This window comes from Mastacembelus armatus, chromosome 16 (assembly GCF_900324485.2).
Source record: "Mastacembelus armatus chromosome 16, fMasArm1.2, whole genome shotgun sequence".
In the NCBI taxonomy this organism is placed as follows: Eukaryota; Metazoa; Chordata; class Actinopteri; order Synbranchiformes; family Mastacembelidae; genus Mastacembelus; species Mastacembelus armatus.
The window spans coordinates 17880433-17900823 of NC_046648.1; the positions used below are offsets into that span (position 1 = coordinate 17880433).

At 41.5% G+C, this 20391-nt stretch overlaps 1 protein-coding gene across 1 annotated transcript in view; it reads left to right on the plus strand.

The window, feature by feature from the left end:
- Positions 1–1955: 1955 nt before the first annotated feature.
- Positions 1956–20391, plus strand: part of erfl3 (Ets2 repressor factor like 3) — a 44660-nt gene continuing 26224 nt past the window's right edge. Inside the window, exon 1 of the mRNA XM_026317462.1 lies at positions 1956–2591. Coding sequence (XP_026173247.1) covers positions 2570–2591 — 22 coding nt within the window. The 5' untranslated portion in view covers positions 1956–2569. The remainder of the gene's footprint in view (positions 2592–20391) is intronic.

Sequence of the window (20391 nt, forward strand, 5' to 3'; positions counted from 1 at the left end):
AAAACACATAAACCCTCCATCACTTGTACCAGGTGCCAGTATACAAGAAGGAAAAAGGAGGAGATGCACTTCACCTCCCATGTATGACGCCTCACCCACTCAGATGCACTTATCGATTACACACGACAGCTTCATATCAGTGAAACATGAGAAAGCAGAAGGTCAGTGTGTTCAAGATGACAGGAAATGAGTCTGGCCATGAAAGGGGTCCTCAGAAGCATCCGATTAAGTGAAAGATGGCTTACAAATGACATGCTGTCTCAGTGTTCTGCACTCGATATGCACATGGTCATGCTTACATACACCATGTACTAATGCACGTTTGGGTCATTGTGCACGTGACTGATTGTGAGCCAAATACAGCTGGTTGACTTTAAGTTTAAAAAGAGGAAAAGGGAGTGGGTCCTACATGAGAGACTGGCAGTACAGGATGCAGGTTCATATTCAAATTAACCACAAATGTAAATTTTCTCTTGTTTTTATATGATTTTTTTTTTTTTGTCTATGCTGCTTTGATCTGAAACCCACGTATTTCAGTAGGATAAAAATGGCTGCTGCTGTGACTGCCAAAACATTTAGAAAAGTATCTAGTGTAAAAAAGAGTACTACAACTACAAGACAAAATAGGGATTAAGTTAAAAATAATGGGAAGAGTATTGGGAAGAGTATATAGATTAATGAATGGCATATATTGTAATGTTTTGCCTTAGATTTTCTTCCATCCCACAATACCACCAGGGTGGTGTCCTATTATCCCACAATTCATTCTGTGATATGACAAAGACCGCAAACATACAGCCTGAATCATAACTTAAGCAACAAGAACAAAGACGTCCATCAATAAAGTATAGTGAAGTTTAAACATCCAAGTGAAAAAACAATGAATGCCTTGGTTGCTTATGAACACTGAAACAGTTTTTGTTTGTGCTAAGCATTCCTGTTCACACTGATCATTAAAGGATCCCTTATTATTGAAATTTTAATATAATCAATAGGGAACTACAGCCACAGTCCTCAATCTGTGCAAAAATGTATGTAGAAGTTTATCCAATGCAAATTTGAGGTCAGTCATCCAATTTAGAGGATATCTTCCAAAGCTGAAGCACCAATACAAAACTCCCTTCTTTTGATAATCTACTGCAGCTGAACAGGAAACCACTTCATTGTGATCTGTTTAACTAAAAAAAGCTGTAACTTTGTAAGATACCACTTTATTTGTTTAACTTGGACTACCGAAGCTTCCTATTAACTACAGATGGACTTTAGAATAGATTTTTGCATGAGGGATGATTGTGGATTTTGTCCCATCACTTATTCATTACTTAAAAGCACTTTAGTAAGAGATTTTTTTTTCATTGCCTGTGCGAACAGTTGTCATCTGACTATTGTTTCGAGACAGGTTTCAAAAACGGTGGATTTCAGGATTAAGATTTGATGTTGTCACTTTATGAATGGATGTAGAATGAATGAAGTGTGAGTAAAGGAAGTGAGTGACCTCTGTTTTACATCACAGAAAACTGTGCAGTGTGTCACACCTGATAAGACTGAAGATAAAATATGCAGTAATACTGAGTTTAACTGTCCTGTTTTCAACGTTAATCACCGACTGACGCTTTCACATTTAATTTGCCACCTTAATAAGTGTAATTATCCTAATATGAAAGGGCCTAATTAGAGCCGTAGCCACTGATTGACGTAAACAGACACCGTGAGCCAAGCAGCTCTCGCGCCTCTCTCGAATCATGCGACTCGGATGTGACGTCACCACGGCAGCGCGATGTGGCGGTCTCCAAGGCAACGCGGCGTGCTGCAGTGACGCCAACCCAGGCCCCGGCTCGTGGTAAGTGGGCGTGACTCGCCACGTTCCTCCCCCCCCTCCCTCCCTTCTCTCCCGTCACTGTGGGCGGGCCCCGCTCTGGAAGAGAGCGAGCGAAACACGACACCCCGAGGACGGAGAGAGGCACGGGGGGAGGAGAGAGTAGCACTGAGTGGTGTGAGAGTGAGTGGAGGACTAAAAAAAAAAAGTCTGTAAAGAAAGAGAGGCTGCTTTCTAGCGCTAATTTTCTGTCAAAGAAGTAATAAAGCTTGACGACGGAGAGATGTCAAACAGCGACGAGGATGCGGGTGAGACGGAGTAAACAGTTACCGGACAGTTAGCGAAACAACTTGTTTGGAGGGAGTGAAAGGCTTTTCGACTGGCTCGACTCGGGACGGTTGGCCGTTTTCCGCAGCAACTTGAGCAGATTTCAGCGCTTCTAGTTACGGGACCAACAGCGAGGTCCTGACGGCTCAGGCCAGGTGGAAAGCACATCCCTCGGTCGGTTTGGTCGTTTGACAGAAAGCCGGGGAAAGGACCGTGAGAGCGCGGCGCCTTGAGAGGAGAGAGACGCTAAAGCAGCAGCTACAAAAGTTTGCCGTGTATCTTCACCTAGTTTTCCAGATTGGGACCTAGAGGGGGAGGAAGAGGCCGAGAGATTGACTTTTCTTTCCACAAAAAACTTTGTGGAATTCATCCGGTTTTGCGAACTTTAGCCGTTTGCTGCCTAGCTAAGTAGCTAAAGCAGAAATAATGAAAACACCTGGAGATTCTGGTAAGTTAAGTTTACGTGAATTTTGCCCTGATTTCTTATATCCACCATGGCGTTTCTTGTTTACTTGCAATGTCTGCTGCCGGCGAACAGTAACGTTAACTACATTGCTGAATAATTAACAAACCTGATCGTTATCAACAGCCGCTTCCAATAAAAAAGCGATGAAAACCTGTTGATTTAGTTAAGTTGTTAACGGGATCAGTGCGACAGTCCGTACTTTAGACAGATAAGACAGTAGAATCTGGTGCAGGTTAAGTACTGTACTCCGGTTCAAGAGGAAGTGGTTAAACTACTGTACAGTTGTTACAGAGACATCCTCTGTGTCACCCTGACAACCCAATTTCACCATCCGACACCTTTCAGACTGAAAATCCTAGAAGCATCGTATACGTCTGTGTCTCTCTGTGTGTGTGTGTGTGTGTGTGTTTATACTAGCTGTGTGAAAGAAGAAGGTGTGGGCGTGTTGGTAAATTATTTGAAAACTCCTCTCCTCATGGTGGAGTTGAGGTGACTGGACCTAGACAGATCCAGTATACCCGGAGCTTATATTAACACTGAGCATACATTTGTCAGGTACTTGGCCTGTCAGCATGTTGAAGTGAGAGAGAGGTGGGGGGGTTTCCAGTAGTCAGCTGAGGTCTGTGTGTTTGTTTGTCTAATTCCTGAAATGCTTGCATAAGTTTGTTCTTGCTTTTCTCTCTTGAAGTCAGTGCATTTTTTCTTTAGAAAAGAGGAAGTGGAAGTACTACCATTTGTGCCAGCTATGCAGTTTATTATTTGAGTGTTAGTAATGAAATAACTGCCAGACATGACACAGTCTATACTGTCTTTAAGGGGCAAAATGACATTTGTTTGCAGATTTCAGTTATTTTTTTCTTGTGAAATGATCATAAACTGATTATTCAGCAGTTTTAGGGCTTTTGGCTTTTGGTTGACCAAAATAAGACATCCTTTTGACGTTTCATTGATTAAACAGTTATTCGATTATTCCAAAAATATTCAGTGGGTTAATTAATAAAAATAATTGTTAGGTGCAGCGCTAGAACAGACTTTAGGCACATAACGTCTGAAAATGTAAAACAATCATTTATTGTCTATGGCCGTCTGTGTAAAACAAAATATACATATTTAATAAGTTCACTTTCCTGTGGGAACAATGTGATGACTTTCTAAGTAGTTACTGGTAAGCATTTGGCATAAAGCCATGTGTGCGAGACTGACAAACTTTGTGGGACTCTTTTCCACTTGGGACGTTTTCCTCCCTTCCCCCAACCTTTCCCCTCCTGACTCCTGCTGCACCCAGTTTCAGCCCTGCAGCCCCTCAACCCTCCACATTCCTGAACACACACGCACCCACTCCCTGCAGCAGCCCCGCGGAGGCTACCATGACATCACACCACATCCCACCACAAGTAGCCCTTTTATTACTCTGAACTCTGTGTTTGTGTGGCAGCAGATAGCTTTAAGCCCTTCTGGGAAGGTACTAAAAATTGATTGTACTCCGGTTATGGGTTTGATGTATACTGTAGGTGTGTGTTTGTGTAGTAAGTTGGCTGTTTTTGTTATCTGTTCAGTAAAGGCAAACATTAACACACTGACTGTGCTGCTATAGGTGTTCTCTTTTGTGGTTGGAATGAGGTGTGTGTAGCTGTCTCAACAGTGTTGACAAAGAATAAAATAAGAATGGTAAGAACAAGATATTTGTAAAAATAAAACAAAGAATACAACAATTGTTTATTAACTTTATTATTCTTTGTGTTAATTTTTTGGTCCACAAAAGGTCGGGGAACGTTTTCATTTGTCCTTCACATTTTCCCTGATTCCAGTGTAACAATCTAAAACCCAGTGATATTTAGTGTATTATAAGATGAAGACAAGGCAGTATTCAGATTTAGAATACCTGTACCAGCACTCCTTTTTTTTTTTTTTTTTTTTTTTTTTGCTTTAAAAATTACTTAAATGCTCAATCAGCCAACATACTTGGTTCTGATTAATTTTATTATTCAAATGTGATCTTATAACAACATCTTTAAATAGTTGAATTATTGAACTGTTTATTCTGTGGCCCTGTCCTTTGTAACCCTTAACGTGATTTATGGAGATCTCATCATTCCATCATTTATTCAGTGCGAAATATTGCAGTTCCTGGATATGTGTACAATAAAACATGTGACCTTCTTTTCCCATGTTTTTTTAGTGATGTAGGTTTTCGTCCCATACAATAAACCTCTGCTATAAACTTTGTTTCCCTTGCATATTTCCACAGTCACTTCATTAGCCTGAATACATGATAGCACTTCTGCTGAGATATAAACTGATGTGATGAAGTAAGAAATAGTGGGGTTGTAGCTGCATCTGCAGTTGCTGGCAGATTGTGGTGTTGGAAAGTGTCAGATTTATTTTTTGTTTATATCCAGTCCTTGCCGTTTTCCTGGTTTTTGATGTAGTCTTACAAATTTGGAGCTCGGGTATTCCACAGGTTGCATTAGTCAGCAGACACACATATATCTACCTCTGTGTGCAGCTCAAAAGCTGTGCTAATGATTGCTCAAGGGCTGGTTGTAAGGACATGCACACAAAATTGTAACTTCTGTACTGCGTGTCTCTCTGTCCCTTATATGTTATCTATAGTCCTGCCACACACATTCTGTACTCCAGATTTTGTATCTATTCTGCTACCTCTCTTTATTTTCTGACAAGTTAAGAACTGGTGTGTCTTTTTGTGTGATGGAATTGCATAGTGGGACCCCTGGCTCTGGAGTGGCCATTGTGTGTATGTGGGGTGTAGGGCAATGGTGGGAGTGGGGCAAGCCCTGAGGCCGATTGTGTGTGGATTTGTGGGGCCAGGGACCTCTTATTGTAGTCATAGTGGTGCAGAGTAGCTCATGGTTTGGTGGTGCTTTTGATGAATGAAGAGACCACACTCCTGCATGCATGTGGGACTTGTGTGTGTGTGTGTGTGTGTGTGTGTGTGTGTGTGTGTGTGTGTGTGTGTGTGTGTAAGTAAAATTGCAGTAAATGTAGGCATGTGGGACCTGTGTGTGTGTGTGTGTGTGTGTTTAAGTAAAATTGCAGTAAATGTAGGCATCACGCTCTCACTTTGATCAGTCACTTAAACACCTACTTTAATGATGGTTTTTCTTTCTTTGTGCTGGTTGCTGTTTCCTTGAAGTGATTGATGTGCTGTGGATTTTACTATTTAATCTAGAGGCTCACACAGTCACTCACACACAGACCTGCCTTATGATGTGGCAGGGCAGGAGACAAAAGGGTAGCTTGTGAAGGAACACAGAGGGAACATTTCACCTTTTCCCTGTGTAGGTTTATGTGTGTGATTGCAAGCATATGCTTTTCAATCTCAACACACAACCTCTATGATGATAAGCGCAGTGATTAGCCTTATCTGTGAAAACTCCCTTGCACTGCTGACCACAGCAAAACTACTACCTCCCATTATCCTAATACAGTTTTACGGCCTGGTTTATGGGACAGTGCCTTGCTGTGATCAGGCTCAGCCAGCATGCTATAAGTCTGAAACAGATGATGTTCAATTATCTGGTAAATTCTGTTAGCCGCCAATAATTGACTTTGATTGCTGGTGTGAAATTATGAGTTGTTCAAAATATTGCTAACCTATAAGCCTTGATGATGCTATTTATCAGAATACATATTTACAAGCAGTAAATATAGTGTTCTAAGTTGTAGCAGTAATACATCCAGTCTTAGTTGATACATAATGATGTAGAAGCAGCATGACTTTTTTTTTTTCATTTATTTCTTCTTCATAAAAGTTTTGATATTTTTGTCTGTGACACCTAGATGACAAATGATTTCTGGTAGGGGGCTTGAGTTGTGGAAAGGTCTGTATTTAGCCAGGAATGTGACCAAAGGGAACAATGTGCTCAGCCAGTCATCACTAATGGACCTCCCCACCATTAGTCCTGTGCCGCCCTTGACCAGGGAGACCAGAGAGACCACAGCCAACAAGGCAGCATTACCCTTGACAGCCTGGGTGCCTCTGACCACTGTCTAGCACTGGTGTTTCCCATCCCCCAGAGATCCAACCTCACCTCTGACCAGCGAGTCTTGTAAATTATCAGCCTCTCAGACCTGCTTGATCAGCTGCATGGTTGTGAGGTTTGACTCAAAATCGCTCCATTTAAAATAATTTTTTTAAGCTGATAACACAGTGGTGGAATAAAACGTGTCCACTGGCATTGTGTATTTGTGATGTCAGTTGAGCCTAGTTTTACCACAATGCCCTTGTGGCCACAGCATGACTCCGTATCGACTTTATTGGTTATTGGTCAGGCATGTTAATAGGCTGGATGTGCATGTCTGGATGGGATGGACTTTTGACAGTTAAGTGTAACACTTTTGAGGAACATATGTGTGAGAACACAGAACACAGAACACATGCACTCGCACACACTGCTGCTTTTTATTGGAATTCTTGGACCTCCCACATTCCTGCTTAGAAGGTTAATAGTTGCCGGCTGTGTTGCATTACACGAGGGGAAAACACAACAGTCACTATCTCTGCAAGTTCTTCCTGAACACATTCACTTAGTGACTTGCGTGAATTCATGCAGACCTATTATTACCTGAAGGCAATGTGAATACGATTCTTTTTTAAGAATGCAATGAGATGATGCCTATTATTTTTAAAGATGGGAAGTAGCATTTTAAATTAAAGCTAACAGCCTCAAAATACACACACACTCAACCCTGCATACACACACACACACACACACACACACACACAATAAAGGGCTCTTTTTAAATGGGTATCAAAATTCACATTGAGAATGCAGTGGGGTGTGTTGGTGCGCATGGATTGTCCTGCACTGTTGTGCAGCTGTTTGCGTTTGTGCATGCATGTGTATTGTAATGTAATATGGGGAGTTTACAGAGCTACATTGTTGTAGAGGTGACTCAGAGTGAGGCACAGAATGGCATGTTATTGTGAAAGAATATCAAGTGTGTGTATAAGAAGGAGACAGGGTTATCTGGGTGGGCAGCTGTGTAAAGGTATTACTTATGAACGAAGTGTGCATGTCGGTGCTTGTGGGTGTATGTATAACAGCCTCTTGGTGACGGCGGCGCCACTGAAACCGATCTGAGTCTGATGAAATGCGTGCGCGCGCACACACACACACACACACACACACGTGAAGATCAGGTAACCCTATGCCTCCGATCCTTCCAGATGAGAGGTTTTATTTTGGATCCTCTCAACACAATGACCTGTCCTCCAGGTTATAGTTTGGAGTGTCACCTCTGCTGGCTGGAGTATAATCAGGGTGTAAGTTGTCAAATCCATGGCAGCACTTAGTCAGTCAATCCTGAAGCTTACTCTCCCTTCATCTCTTTCCCTAACAGTGGGTCATTGCACCACCTCGACCCACACCACAACTGACTGGCCTGTTGCACACGTGCATACAGAGCAGTTACTTGTAGTACTTCACTCATACTGCTGCACGCAATAGTGACTGTTGTTGCCAGTGGTAGGGCTCGGCCCGAGTGGTGTTGTAATGTATATTCCTAATCTTCTTAGATTACCTCTATGATACTGGTCATGACAAGGCCATATTTATAGTAAGGGATCAGCACACAGTGTGGCTGCTAATATACATACCAGGCAAGATCTGAACTTGACTGGGTCCAGTAAGTACTGTAACCCAAAATTAAATAATGGCTTAAAAAATTAGAACCTTTATATAGCCTCAGTGCAGTCTATAACTCTTGTGTGTAAGAGTGTCTATATTTAAACAGGCAGACAGTCAAGTGTATGCCAGTGTTAGTCTACACATGGGGTGCATAATTAATTATTAATCATGAAAGTTAAGGGCTATTTGGCAATATTGTATTTGAAACAAATATAAATTTTTTGAATTGCCTATGTGGCAGCTGTAGGACATGTTTAAACAGAATGTATGTTGTGTTTTTGTATACAAACTTCAAAAGCAGTGTAAAACAGTAGGCATGAAAACTTTAACTGCAACTTTTTGCAACAGATTTTCACTTAATGGGAGTCTGTAAGTGTGTATGTGTTACAGAGATTAGGCTGTCCTAGGCCCTCTGATTCAGGGAGGTGGTGAGTGGAGCTCCTAACCCCTCTCTAACCCCTTAAGTCCAGTGCAGTCAGCAGACACTCCCTGCAGAAATGCAGCAGTGTTTGAATAGTTCCTTTGGCTATTTTTATCTGGGAATCTGCCTCCGTGCTGGACCCAGGGAGTGGGGCGGGAGGGCAAATATCTAATCTACTTTCAGATGATGGGAAGTCACCAAAAGGACTTCTGTGCCACTTACGTAGTGCCAAAATTTTGTGTGCTTCTGTGTGGTTGGCTGTCGGGTACTGAAATGCTGTCTGCCGCCAAGTTAAACTTTCTTCCTTATTACTCACCATCCCTTTTTCCCTTCTCCTGCTCCTCATCTGCCTCTCTCTCTTTCTCTCTCTCTCTCTCTTCCTCTCTCACTTGCTTCTTTTCTCCTTCCCTCCACCCCATGTAAGGAATGTAAGATCACGTTTGGGGTTTTCTTTTCAACCAGTCTTTCCTCTGACTGTCTGTCTTTCACTCTGCTGGCTCTCTCACAGCCTTTACTATGTCTCTGTTTCTCTCCCTCCATGTTAAAAGACCCATTCTCTTTCGTATCAGAGCACATTTTGAACTTTGAGCCAACTTATCAAAGCTGAAGTATGTGAGCAAGAAATGTATGTGTTTGAAGGGCAGGGCTTTAGGTAAGAATGCCCTGTCACAGGTAAAAAAAAACAAACAAAAAAAAAAAAAGTGTGTCTGTGTAAGAACAAACTGTCCCAAATAGATTTTATTAAAAAAAACTGAGTCTGTTTATCTTTAGGCAACCTAGTCGACATGCCATGGAAAGCAGTTCTTGTTTCAGGCATATAGAATTAAGTATCAAATTGACTGGCAGGTGTGTGCATACAGACGCCACATAATTGCTAGCCAAATGGCACTCAGTCCAGTAGGGTTAACAGTAGCACTCTGCATGTGTGTGTGAGGGAAGAGATAAGTGGAAAGAGGACATCCTCTGCCTTTTATCAGCTGTGACTGCTTGATCTAATTTTGTCTGTGGACAACCCCATACGTAAGCACTGTCTTTTATACTTGAGATTTAAAAACACAAACCCACAGCTTCAGCCTAAATTAGACCAGGTGGTTGCTAATCTGATTCTTGCTGGAGTCACACGCCTGCCGCTGAACGCTTTTCTTTAGCTAGACTTCTGATGTTTGAGCCAGATGGAGATATTCTATTAAGTCCTGTATTTCAGTGTGTAGGAGAGAGAGAGAGTGTTTTCATTTGGAACAGACTCTCGTGTGTTTGTGCACACACAGATGCACATGTCCCTGTAGGGAAGTGAAACCTTTTTAAGCATCGATTGACCCTCACATCCCACCATCCTCTCCTCCCTCTCACTATCATTTCTGTGTCACCAATCCACGGACTAATACCCTAGTGGCTGCTCCTTTTCCATTAGCCTCCTCCTCTTCTTTCCTGTTCTCTTCCCCTCTGTCTTGCTTCGTGTCACCCTACCCTCTCTCTCTGTCTTTCACTGGACACCCTGCTTTACCAGCCAGCGTGATGACCAGATACAGCATGGTTGTCTGCTAACATGGCTCAGATAGTAAACCTGTCAGTCACTGTCAAAAAGTCTTAATGTGCTTTGGATTGTGCCTTTTGGTAACTTTCCCAAGTAACACTGAAAACTCCAAATACGAGCTGAAAGTCAGATCAAACCACAAGCTGGTACAAAGTGCTAGTTGGCCTCAGTACTTGTGGTAGTTTGAACATATGTCCATACACACACAAAAACACACAGAAGCCTTGGGCTCCCTCCAAGATATTCATAGGCAGAATAAAGTGTGGTGGATTGCACTCGCAGCAGGATAAACATCTGACTCTATTTTTGCCCACTGGCCATCATCGTCTTAAATGTTCATAGGAGTTCCTTCCCGCAGGACAGTGGCTTTTTTTTTCTTCTTTTCAGCTCTCCAGGTGTATGTTTCTTTGCTTTTGCATCTATATGTGTGTGCTGGGCCAAGAGAAAATGAATAATACATTGGATAATTGGAAAGGTATTTATAGGAATGTGATAAATCTTTAATGATAAAGCTGGCCATCAGTGCCGTCAGAGGATATGCCATCATATAGCATATCCTCCTGCTGCACATACAGCTGGAAACAGGCTGGACTCATATTCACCATGTAATTGGGAGCAACAGTGTGGCAGCACAGATTTATATGGTGTCCACCTCTTTACTCTTGTAATGCCTTGACCCAAAACACTTCCTCTAATATTTTTGGAGAGTATTGCTGTTGTTTATTTGCTGAATAAATTATTCATGTTGGATTTATTGAAAGATGGTGATTTTGGAGTAAACACCTGTAGTCTGCACCTTTCCAACTGAAGTTTTTACTGGTGATTCTTCCTCTTTGGAACACAATCCCTTATAAAACTGTCCCGCAAAATCTTCATTAATTCATGGAGTTGCACACTGTGCTGACTGAACACACTACTCTTATGACTCTCCCTCGACTGCACAGATATGCTTATACTCTTAAATTAATACTAGTAAGACTGCATGCTAAAGTCAGGAGACTGTCTGTCTCTTTTATTTGTCAGCATTTTGGGCTGCAGCACATTTTAATAATAAACACTAACATGGCTGCCAAATAATTAGAGAAAAATTAGCATCCCAGGTTTATGACATCAGGGTTAAGCAGCTTGTCCACTGTTTATGTGTACATATGTGATGTGGGCGCACCAGTGCCTCAGTACAGTAGCCCTGCCCTCGGTCACAATAGTTTTATCCTTGTCCATTTTTAGCATCAGATGAGGCCCAGTGAACTTACGTAACAGCCAGGCAGTTCCATGCGGGTGAACACACACATGTAGGCCTACTGTACATACACACATATATATGCGCACGCAGTGATTTTTGTTTTAGGGTATTAAGCTAGATCCCCTGACCAGTCACAGGGTAAGAGAAATAGCAAGTAGGGAAGAATTGATCAAGCGTGAGGGAGGAATTTACAAAGCATGACAGAAGGATGAGGACGAGTTTCAATTAAAAACAAATTTTGGTTAAGGTGCTGTGATTTTAACTGTGCTCTGTGGCAACAAAAACAGTGCATTTAAAGAGGCAGCAGCGTCTTGAGCAAGAACCTGAAGAATGATGAACTGTGGTTGCAGTGAAGCAGATTCTATCAGCATATTTTCTGAACATGATGTGTCTGGATTTTAACTACCAGCATGTGCATCTGTGGTAAATAATATTTTGTATACATGTTACCTTGGAAACAAGTCCTAAGTGCAACATCTTTCATCTGCCAAGATTATGTCAATCAAAATATTACATTATGAACTAGAGACTTCGGAGAGTTGTAACCATAATTTAATTTTAATTACTTTGCCTCTTTGTAGTCTCTCACACACTTGCATCTAACATTACACACACTTTTACACAGCATGGCCCCCAGCTGGTATCAATACTGTGTGTGAGTGGGTGCTGTGTTGGTAGGGTTATTGTGTTCGTCTGACCCACGTATTAGCCAGGTTCTGTGCAAGGTACATTTTGTCCTTCAGGTCAGTTGTGAGAGGAGGCAGAGTGTCGAGGTGTGTGGTGGGAACCTGGGGTCTGGGTACGTGTGACTCATTGGTGTCAGCACTGTATAATTTAATGTTGGGTGATAAGCCACCATTATAAATTACGTTTATTTTATGATTATTTCATTTGATTATGATATTAATCAGATTACGCTTATAATACCTTGGATGCCTGAGTGGGAAAATATTTTAAAATACCTTTCATAGACACACTCGATTACAGAAGATAACCAGATTAATGTTAATAGTTTGGTTGGTGTTTGGTTTAGTGTTTATTTGGTCTAGTTCATACTCAAATATAGTCCTACAAAATAAGGGAATGAAATATGTTGTTGTGTTTCTCTTTCACTTAGATAAAGATTACTTAATTTCTCACAGATGCTATCTATGACTGCCTTTGTGTGTAGACACACATAATTACATTTATTCACGCTGTGTGCACAGAATTGATACACAAATAGTGATCAGCTATATCGTACAGTCATTGAAAACTAATTTTTTTTTAAATCTTATTTTTATAATCTGACCAATTAAGATTTTAACCTTGCAATAATTCACGCACTTCCTGATTCTGATTACACTCTAATGAATAAGAGTGTGCATGAGTGAATCTGATCTTTTTCATGCAGATGTTTGTCATCAATTTGGTATTGTGAAGGTGTAACTGTACGCCAGTGCAGCTGTCACTTCATGGGGAAACCCATGCTACCTTATACCTCGGATGGATGATCTGAACCCTTTTGAATCTGTGTTCAGGACAATAGTTTGTATGAATGCTGTCCTTATAAATGGGTGTGCTAGTGTCTTTGTGTGTGTGTGTGTGTGTGTGTGTGTGAGTGTGTGAGTGTGTGAGAGTGTGAGTGTGTGTGTGTGAGAGAGAGAGTGTGTGTGAGAGAGAGTGAGAGAGAGAGAGAGAGAGAGAGAGAGAGAGAGAGAGAGAGAGAGAGAGAGAGAGAGAGAGAGAGAGAGAGAGAGAGAGAGAGAGAATCGCCATTGTATGTTCACACATGTACCCACGTATTCTCCCACACATCTCATACACACACACAAACAGTTAGATAGCACCTCATGTTGTGAGTTTCACCAAGCAGAGGTAATTGGTGTGTGTATGCTCAGGTCTTACATAACACCATCCAAGCAGTATACTGATGGAGGGGACAAAGTTCATTTCTCTCTCCCTCTCTCTTGCAGTCTTTTATCTCTGTAAACTTCCTTCCTTCCCCATAGTCCATTCATTTCTCTCTTTTTCACTTCAATCCTTCTATTACTCTTCTCTCTTTTTAGTTAAAGTACATATATTGCCAACACCAACTTCTAAAAATCGAGTCCTTATTGAGTGTATAAAATCACAGATAACACTGTAACATTATATATAATAAAAAAAATAGAGATGTTAGGCAGTATAGTCCTGTAGCATGCTTTAAAGTGCAGTTGATTTCTCAGTCAAATAAGTATGTAAGGTCAAGGGAGAACACTGAACCTTGCTGAATGATGTAAACGTAAATGAAATGACCGTTTCTGAAGCTGATAATCTGATATCAACCAGCATTTCATACTGTGCTTGCTGAGAAAGGAGCCACTGATCAAACAATATATGCCAAGCATATCCAGTTCACTGTGAAGGATTAAGCAGGCCAGATGAAACCACACTGCAGAGTCCCTTATATGTCACTCCGGGAGGCCATTATGAAACCAGCTGTCACACTGAGATTGATATTAGATTATGTAGTCTGGTTTTGTGTGTGTCTGGGGCAAGAATGTGAGAAACTGACGAGAAAGGCTGAAGAAAACGACTGCTCTCTGCCAGTGCAGGGCAGCTGTGTTTACAGCCGAGCTCTGTATTTAGTAGAACAGACTGGCTAACGTTTGGAGATGGGGTGCTGGCACTGCGTCATGCAGCAAGGCATGTACAGTAAGCTGCGATGGAGCATGGTCATCTTATGAATTCACCTGCTTAAAGGCCTCCTGTCACACACACTGTAGCTCTGTTACTTCATCTTTCTCTATAGCGCCATATTTTAGTATTTCGTATCATCAGCCTTTCTCTCTCTCCTTCACTCTTGCTTCCTCCCTCTCCTGGGCTCTTGCATAACGTCCAGCTTTATTTGCTCCAGCTGAGGATTGTAATCTTTCCCACGAGGCAGAGCGCGAGAGCAAACCAGGAGAGGAGAAGAGAAGAAGAGCTGGGCAAGTCAACCTTTCCAACCTGCCTGCGTGCACTGCCTTGTTAACTCAATCACTCCACCAATTAATGAGATCTGGAGCGGGGCTTTGTTTACAGCCACCACCAACTCAGTGTTAGGGTGTATGTGTGTGCGTGTTTATAGTTTGAATGATGGTTTTCATCATTTAAGCCTTCAGTCTGTCATGTCATGCGTGTCTGTGTTTGCAGGCGTGTGTGTGTGTGTATGTGTCTGTGTCTGTGTGTGTGACCCACTGCCCGCTGCAGTGTTGAGGTGCAGGGTCTCTCTTGGCAGTCCCATACTAACTGGGGGATAAGCACTGATTATCCGCAGAGCCTGTAGTAGAAGCACAGACTGAGACACACCACGAGAGACCACGATGATGTGCACATTCCACCATTGCGGCCAAATATATTCCTGTCAAAGACACCATGTGCCGACTTGGCTCCAATCCAACAAGACACAGTATTGCCATAATATTTGTGTATACGCTTATGTGTAGGTGTGTGTCTTTCAACTGCAAATACTCCATGAAGAGCAATGTTAATTGAAGCAAATTTTCCTTCTCTGATTTCTCTCAATATCTCACACACATATGCACAAAAGCCAAAAGACAGTATGCTGGCTGGCTGGCAGCGACGTCTGTGCGAGATGAGTGTTACGTAAGGCTGATCAACACTACTTAATCAGCTTTGGGAGACATGCTTAACAAGCTGACCAAGTGGGGTTGGGGTTAGAAGAGGAGAAGGAGGCAGCAAGGAAGCAAAGGAGTGTAAGACAAGGGCATGGGAATAGGACTTGATGGAAAGTAGTAGAAACTGAGCAAAGGGTGAGACAACAGTGGATGAAGAAGAGAAAGTGGTGACAGGCGGTGACGCGGCATGTGTCTCTTGTCCCTGTTTACAGCGAGATAAAACACACACACACACAAACATGCTGTGCTCTGCCCTCTGTGTCCCCCTGACGGCCTGCTGTGATACACAGTAGTCAGTGACAGGATGCCGTGTGCGTTTGCATTTCTACAGCTTTGTACATGTTCGAGTGCGTCCTTCTGGACCTCGTTTGTCCGGCGGAGGTGAAAGAGGACCGTGTCACCCCACAGCTGTGAAAGCAATACACGTCTTTGTTAGCCAGAGTTTTTACAGCAGACATAAGCTTTTTCAGGCATAAAACTGATATTTGTATGTATCTGTAGTCAACGTGACAACTTGATGAATGTTTAATTTACTGAATCAGCCAGCATGTGTTGTTGCCATTTCAATGACTCACCACTGTAAACACCAACCTTGCAGGTTTTATGTGCTGGGAAAATGAGCCTGTTACCTAGTCAGGGTATTGGTTGTGTGTGTTTTTCCAAAGAGCACTGTAAGTTTGTTTTAATTGAATACATACCATATTTTTGCAACTCAAGCAGGATAAGGTAAGTTTTGGTTTCATTCCATAAAGTAAATCTTTAAACTAGAATAAAAACTTCCTAAAGAGATAGAATGTGTTGCAGACTATAGCCATTCTACAAAAGTGTTGTGTACATCGCATTCCTTTACTTGTGGTTTAACCTCTCCTGTGGCCAGCATGTCAAAACCAAAGGCTATGCATCCTCCCCTTTTCTTTTGTTTTGAACTACAAATTATTCCCATTTAGGTGAGTTATGATCATTAAAGAGAGCACTACTTTCAAGAGCTCTACCTTTACATTTGTCTGTACTTTGTGAGGCAAATTGAGCTAAATTATAATGTTTAGTTTATTTCACATTCTTTTTATTTTTGATGGACATTTTTTTGCCCTTGTGGTACACCACTGCTAAGTAAACGCAGAGAAAAACACTCAGAATCTAAATGATTTTATTTCAGTAATGATGAACCTATGCGTCAGTTGTGACAGCAGCTTTAAACCTTTTTTTTTTTCTTTTGCGCTGCTGTTTTTATTCTCTGTCCTTTTGACCTTTTCTCAGTTCCCTCTCCCACTTCTCTCAGTCTCTGACACATACCTCTTTAAAAAATGACTAGCAGATGTGGTCAGAGCTTTTTCCTTCACCTAAAATTAGCTGCGATTGAAGAATGGCAGGAAAGCGTGCAGGGTTGGATGTACAAATGAGAGGGGTGGAGGCGAGGCAAGGGGGATTGATGGAGGAACAGACCAGAAGTGGAGGAAGGAATGGGTTTATGAGACTGAGTAAAGAAGTGTGTATTTTTGGTGCTGTTCACACACTGCTGACGCACAGGAACTGCTGAGGGCATAAAGTCTTTTGGCGCCTGAGACTTTGAATGTACATGTACAGTGTTTACAGAGCAGCAGAGGCAATCAGAGATGGTCATTTTGTATCAGTGTGTTCAGTTGCAAGGCCATGTTGAATGTTTGATTGCAGTTATATTTTAAAACAAAAGTCAGTTCGTTAAGTGGCAACTGTTTCAGTTGTAGTTTAAGTCCTTATGGTCTTTTTTTTTTCTTTCACCAGCACAGCAACACAACTTAAGGCTTGAGTTATCGCAAATAACAGAAGTTCTCATTATAACATGTTGGACACCAAATAAATGAATATACAAAAGCCTACTGCTTCCTGTTTTGTGAGTATCTTGCTGTATATTGCATTTTATATCTTTTATCTTGACTTTGAAGCAGTTGAGCTGGTCTGCCATATTCGTTTACAAAAGCATTTCTTTTCTTTTTTACTGGTACAGTATGTATTATGTAATATACGGCACAGCCTATGTTTTACAACAGTATTGCTAAGTCATCACAAGTTCTTTTTTTATGATGTCTGTAGTGTTAGAAAGATTATGAAGTGCAAACTAAACAAAATGTTAATCACATAATCGATAAGAGATTCACTTGGCCATGAAGCTTGATGAATCCAAAGTCAGACCCAAAATAGAACCAGCTATCCCTAATCTTCAGTCTGTTACTCTTCCCACTACCATGATGCTTTGCTGCCATGATACCTTCTGTCTCTAAATTTTTTCAATTACCCATCTGTTAGCACCTTGGAAGCTCAATGTTGTACACAGCTCCAAAGCCGCTCTCCCCCATGCAGCTGGAAGGTGTTAAGGACAACAGTGCTGGTTGGCAAGCTGCCTATGTCCCCTGTTCACTAAGCACCCAAGGGCCCGTTTAGAATACCAGGCCACCAGCTCTCTGCTTCACCCTCAAGTTACGTTATTCTCTCCCCTGATGATCACAGAGTCTACAAGGCATGTGTTATATGAGAGCATGTGAAAATGGTCAACAAGTGATGCTACCTGTGCAGCTTTTATGCTTTGGCTACTTTTGTTTTCATGCTCTGAGTTGGTAACTGTGCATTTGTGTGTGCATGTGCGCGTGTGTGTGTGTGCGCGCATTTGGACCACGCTAGTCACTATGAATATCTTGTGAATGCAAACCATCATCAGCACAGTTAGCTGCTGCAGAGCTGTGAGAAAAACATGATTCCCTCGGGCCAGTCACCTATTCCACTCTCACCTCTAGTCTGAACAACAGCACACAGCTCATAACAACAGGCACACAAAAACACACACATATATAGTACAACCACAGGCTTCCCATTTGAGCCCTTTTTTTTTCAAGATGAGTGTGAAGATTTTATGTTCTGTACATGTTGTCTTCAGGATGTCTAAGATGGCTCTAGCTGAACAGCTAATGTAAAATAAAAGGAGCAAGGAGTGAAGGAGCAAAGGAATTCTCCTGCCGTCGCAGTTCAGAGGAGTACCAAGAAAATACTGAGGCTAAATTTAACTTTAGATATGTATTTATTGTAGAGTAGATAGCCAAAGTAATGAAAGCTGTACACAGTAAAGACCAAATGTGTTCAGAAGGATAAATGTTGTACCTAACCTAAAGGTGTTTCGCAAGGGACATGCAATCAATATGACTCTTTTCTTTCTTGATGTTGTTTAAATCCTACATTTTCAAATCACTGAAGCCCACAGTGCCCATCATGTATAACGTGTATAATGTAATACAGTCCTGCAATAACTGTGATCCATAAGAAAGGTTCATGATTGTACTTGTACTACTGTACTAGGTAGACTGCTTGTCTTTAATTTTACATTATTATGTACTGGTGCAGCATGCAAAAAAGACTGTTTTACTCAATTTAGGTAATAAACATAAGTTCCAGGGTTAATGAGAACATATGTTCTTGTTAAGTATTAAACATTTCCATCAGGTACATTCTCACTTTCCCATGTGTCATACATGTAGATGCTCTGAGAAAAAAAAAGATAGTGATACTTTCAGTTTATACACACTCCGCTAATCTATCATGCAGTAGTCAAGTGGAACGGTCTCCACTTTACTTATTTTATTTTAATTATGGACACCATTTATCTGTAATCCACAAGAATGGTAAATCTTGAGCTTGGGATGTTTTATCATAGTGCATAGTGATGGCTGAAGAACTGCCTGTGTTGCAGTTGCTGTTGTATGGGAACTTCAAATCGCTACTGAGGGGATAAATGCTCAAACCATTTGCAAGTACCTTGATTATAGTAAAGCTATTTATGGAAATAAGAGCAAATGAGCATGGCAGGCTCACTGAATACTGAATGGCTGGAAGTTTTAACCACCTAGTTGACATCACTTGTTATCTGAAATGGTGTGAACACTCAAGGCACTGTAGACAAGTCTGTCTCACACAATCTTTGCATTTGCAAAAGCTGGACCGTCCAAGATAAAAGCAGCTGGTTACTTCACATGCATACTGAGCCTTCAGAAAGAAGTGCTTTACCTGAGACCCAGGGAACTGTTTTCACGTGTATTAGCTTTTGTATTTAAGTATACAATATCCTTCAGATGATATTTTAATAACCTCCACATGCATAAGACATTACCCATAAAATGTTTTTAAAGAGCCAGACTGGACAGTAGGACCAATGTAATCTGCTTCATCAGAGTAATTCGCACATATGTATTAGTGTGTTGCATGTATTGAAAGCTCAGCCTGGCAAAAGTTACTAGTTCACTATTCGAAAGCGTCACTGGGACATGGACATGCAAGAAGATCCTACATCTTTGTCAACAAAAATTCAATCTGCAACAATTCTCTTTTAGTCTTCCACCACAAGGAAATACTTAAATACTCTTATGTCATCTTAATTGCCAAAAAAAAAAAAACACATTCTGATATATTTTTGTGGACAAAACAGCATTCTGATTTAATTTTAAAACCACAAGAGCAGCTCCTTCTATGCTGTTAGACGTCTGGTATAAAGATCAGGTGTCTGGTTGCTTTGTCTCTCAGTTGCCATCACGCATCCAAAATTAATCCACTGTGGAATGTGTCGGCTTCAGACGCTGCACAGCAGGCTTCCTTGTACGTGTGTGTTCATGACTCAGTTGCCTTTTACTTTGTTTCATAACATTGTTTATTTCATAACATTGTAGGAAGAGGAATAAGAAAAAGAGAAAGTGTGCACCATCAAAGATAGAGGGACGTCTTACTGGAGCTTTTTAGCCTCCTCAGACTGTCTGACCCAGGCCTCTTTTGCAAGCTTGTTGCAGGACCGCTGGGTTGGTTTATACTGGAGCCGTCTCTGCCTTGAGAGGCTGTTGGAAAGGGTGGAAAAGTTCTGTTTTGTTCCCAGCTAAGGCTAGTGGGCACACACGTGCTCATATACACACACACACATAATGCACACACACACACACACACACACACACACACACACACACACATTATGCACACACACAGTCATGTAGCGGAGAACTGTGTCTCCTGACAACTACCTGTTGCTGGCAGATTCAGCCTCCCACTCCTTTCTCTCCTTGTCTCTCCATCCCTTGTTCGCTCACTTCTGCCCCACTCTTCCTTTCTAATACCTGGTCTATTTGAGACCATGTTCCAGGCTTGAAAGGATTAATTGCTGTTTATGCTTTATTTTTTTGTTCTGTTCGTTTCTGGGGTGTTATTTTTAGGCCTTAAGTGTCTGGTTGCTAGGAGACTGTGAGAGAGAGAGAGGCAGGAGAATGAAGGAGAGTTTGCGTTGTGAAG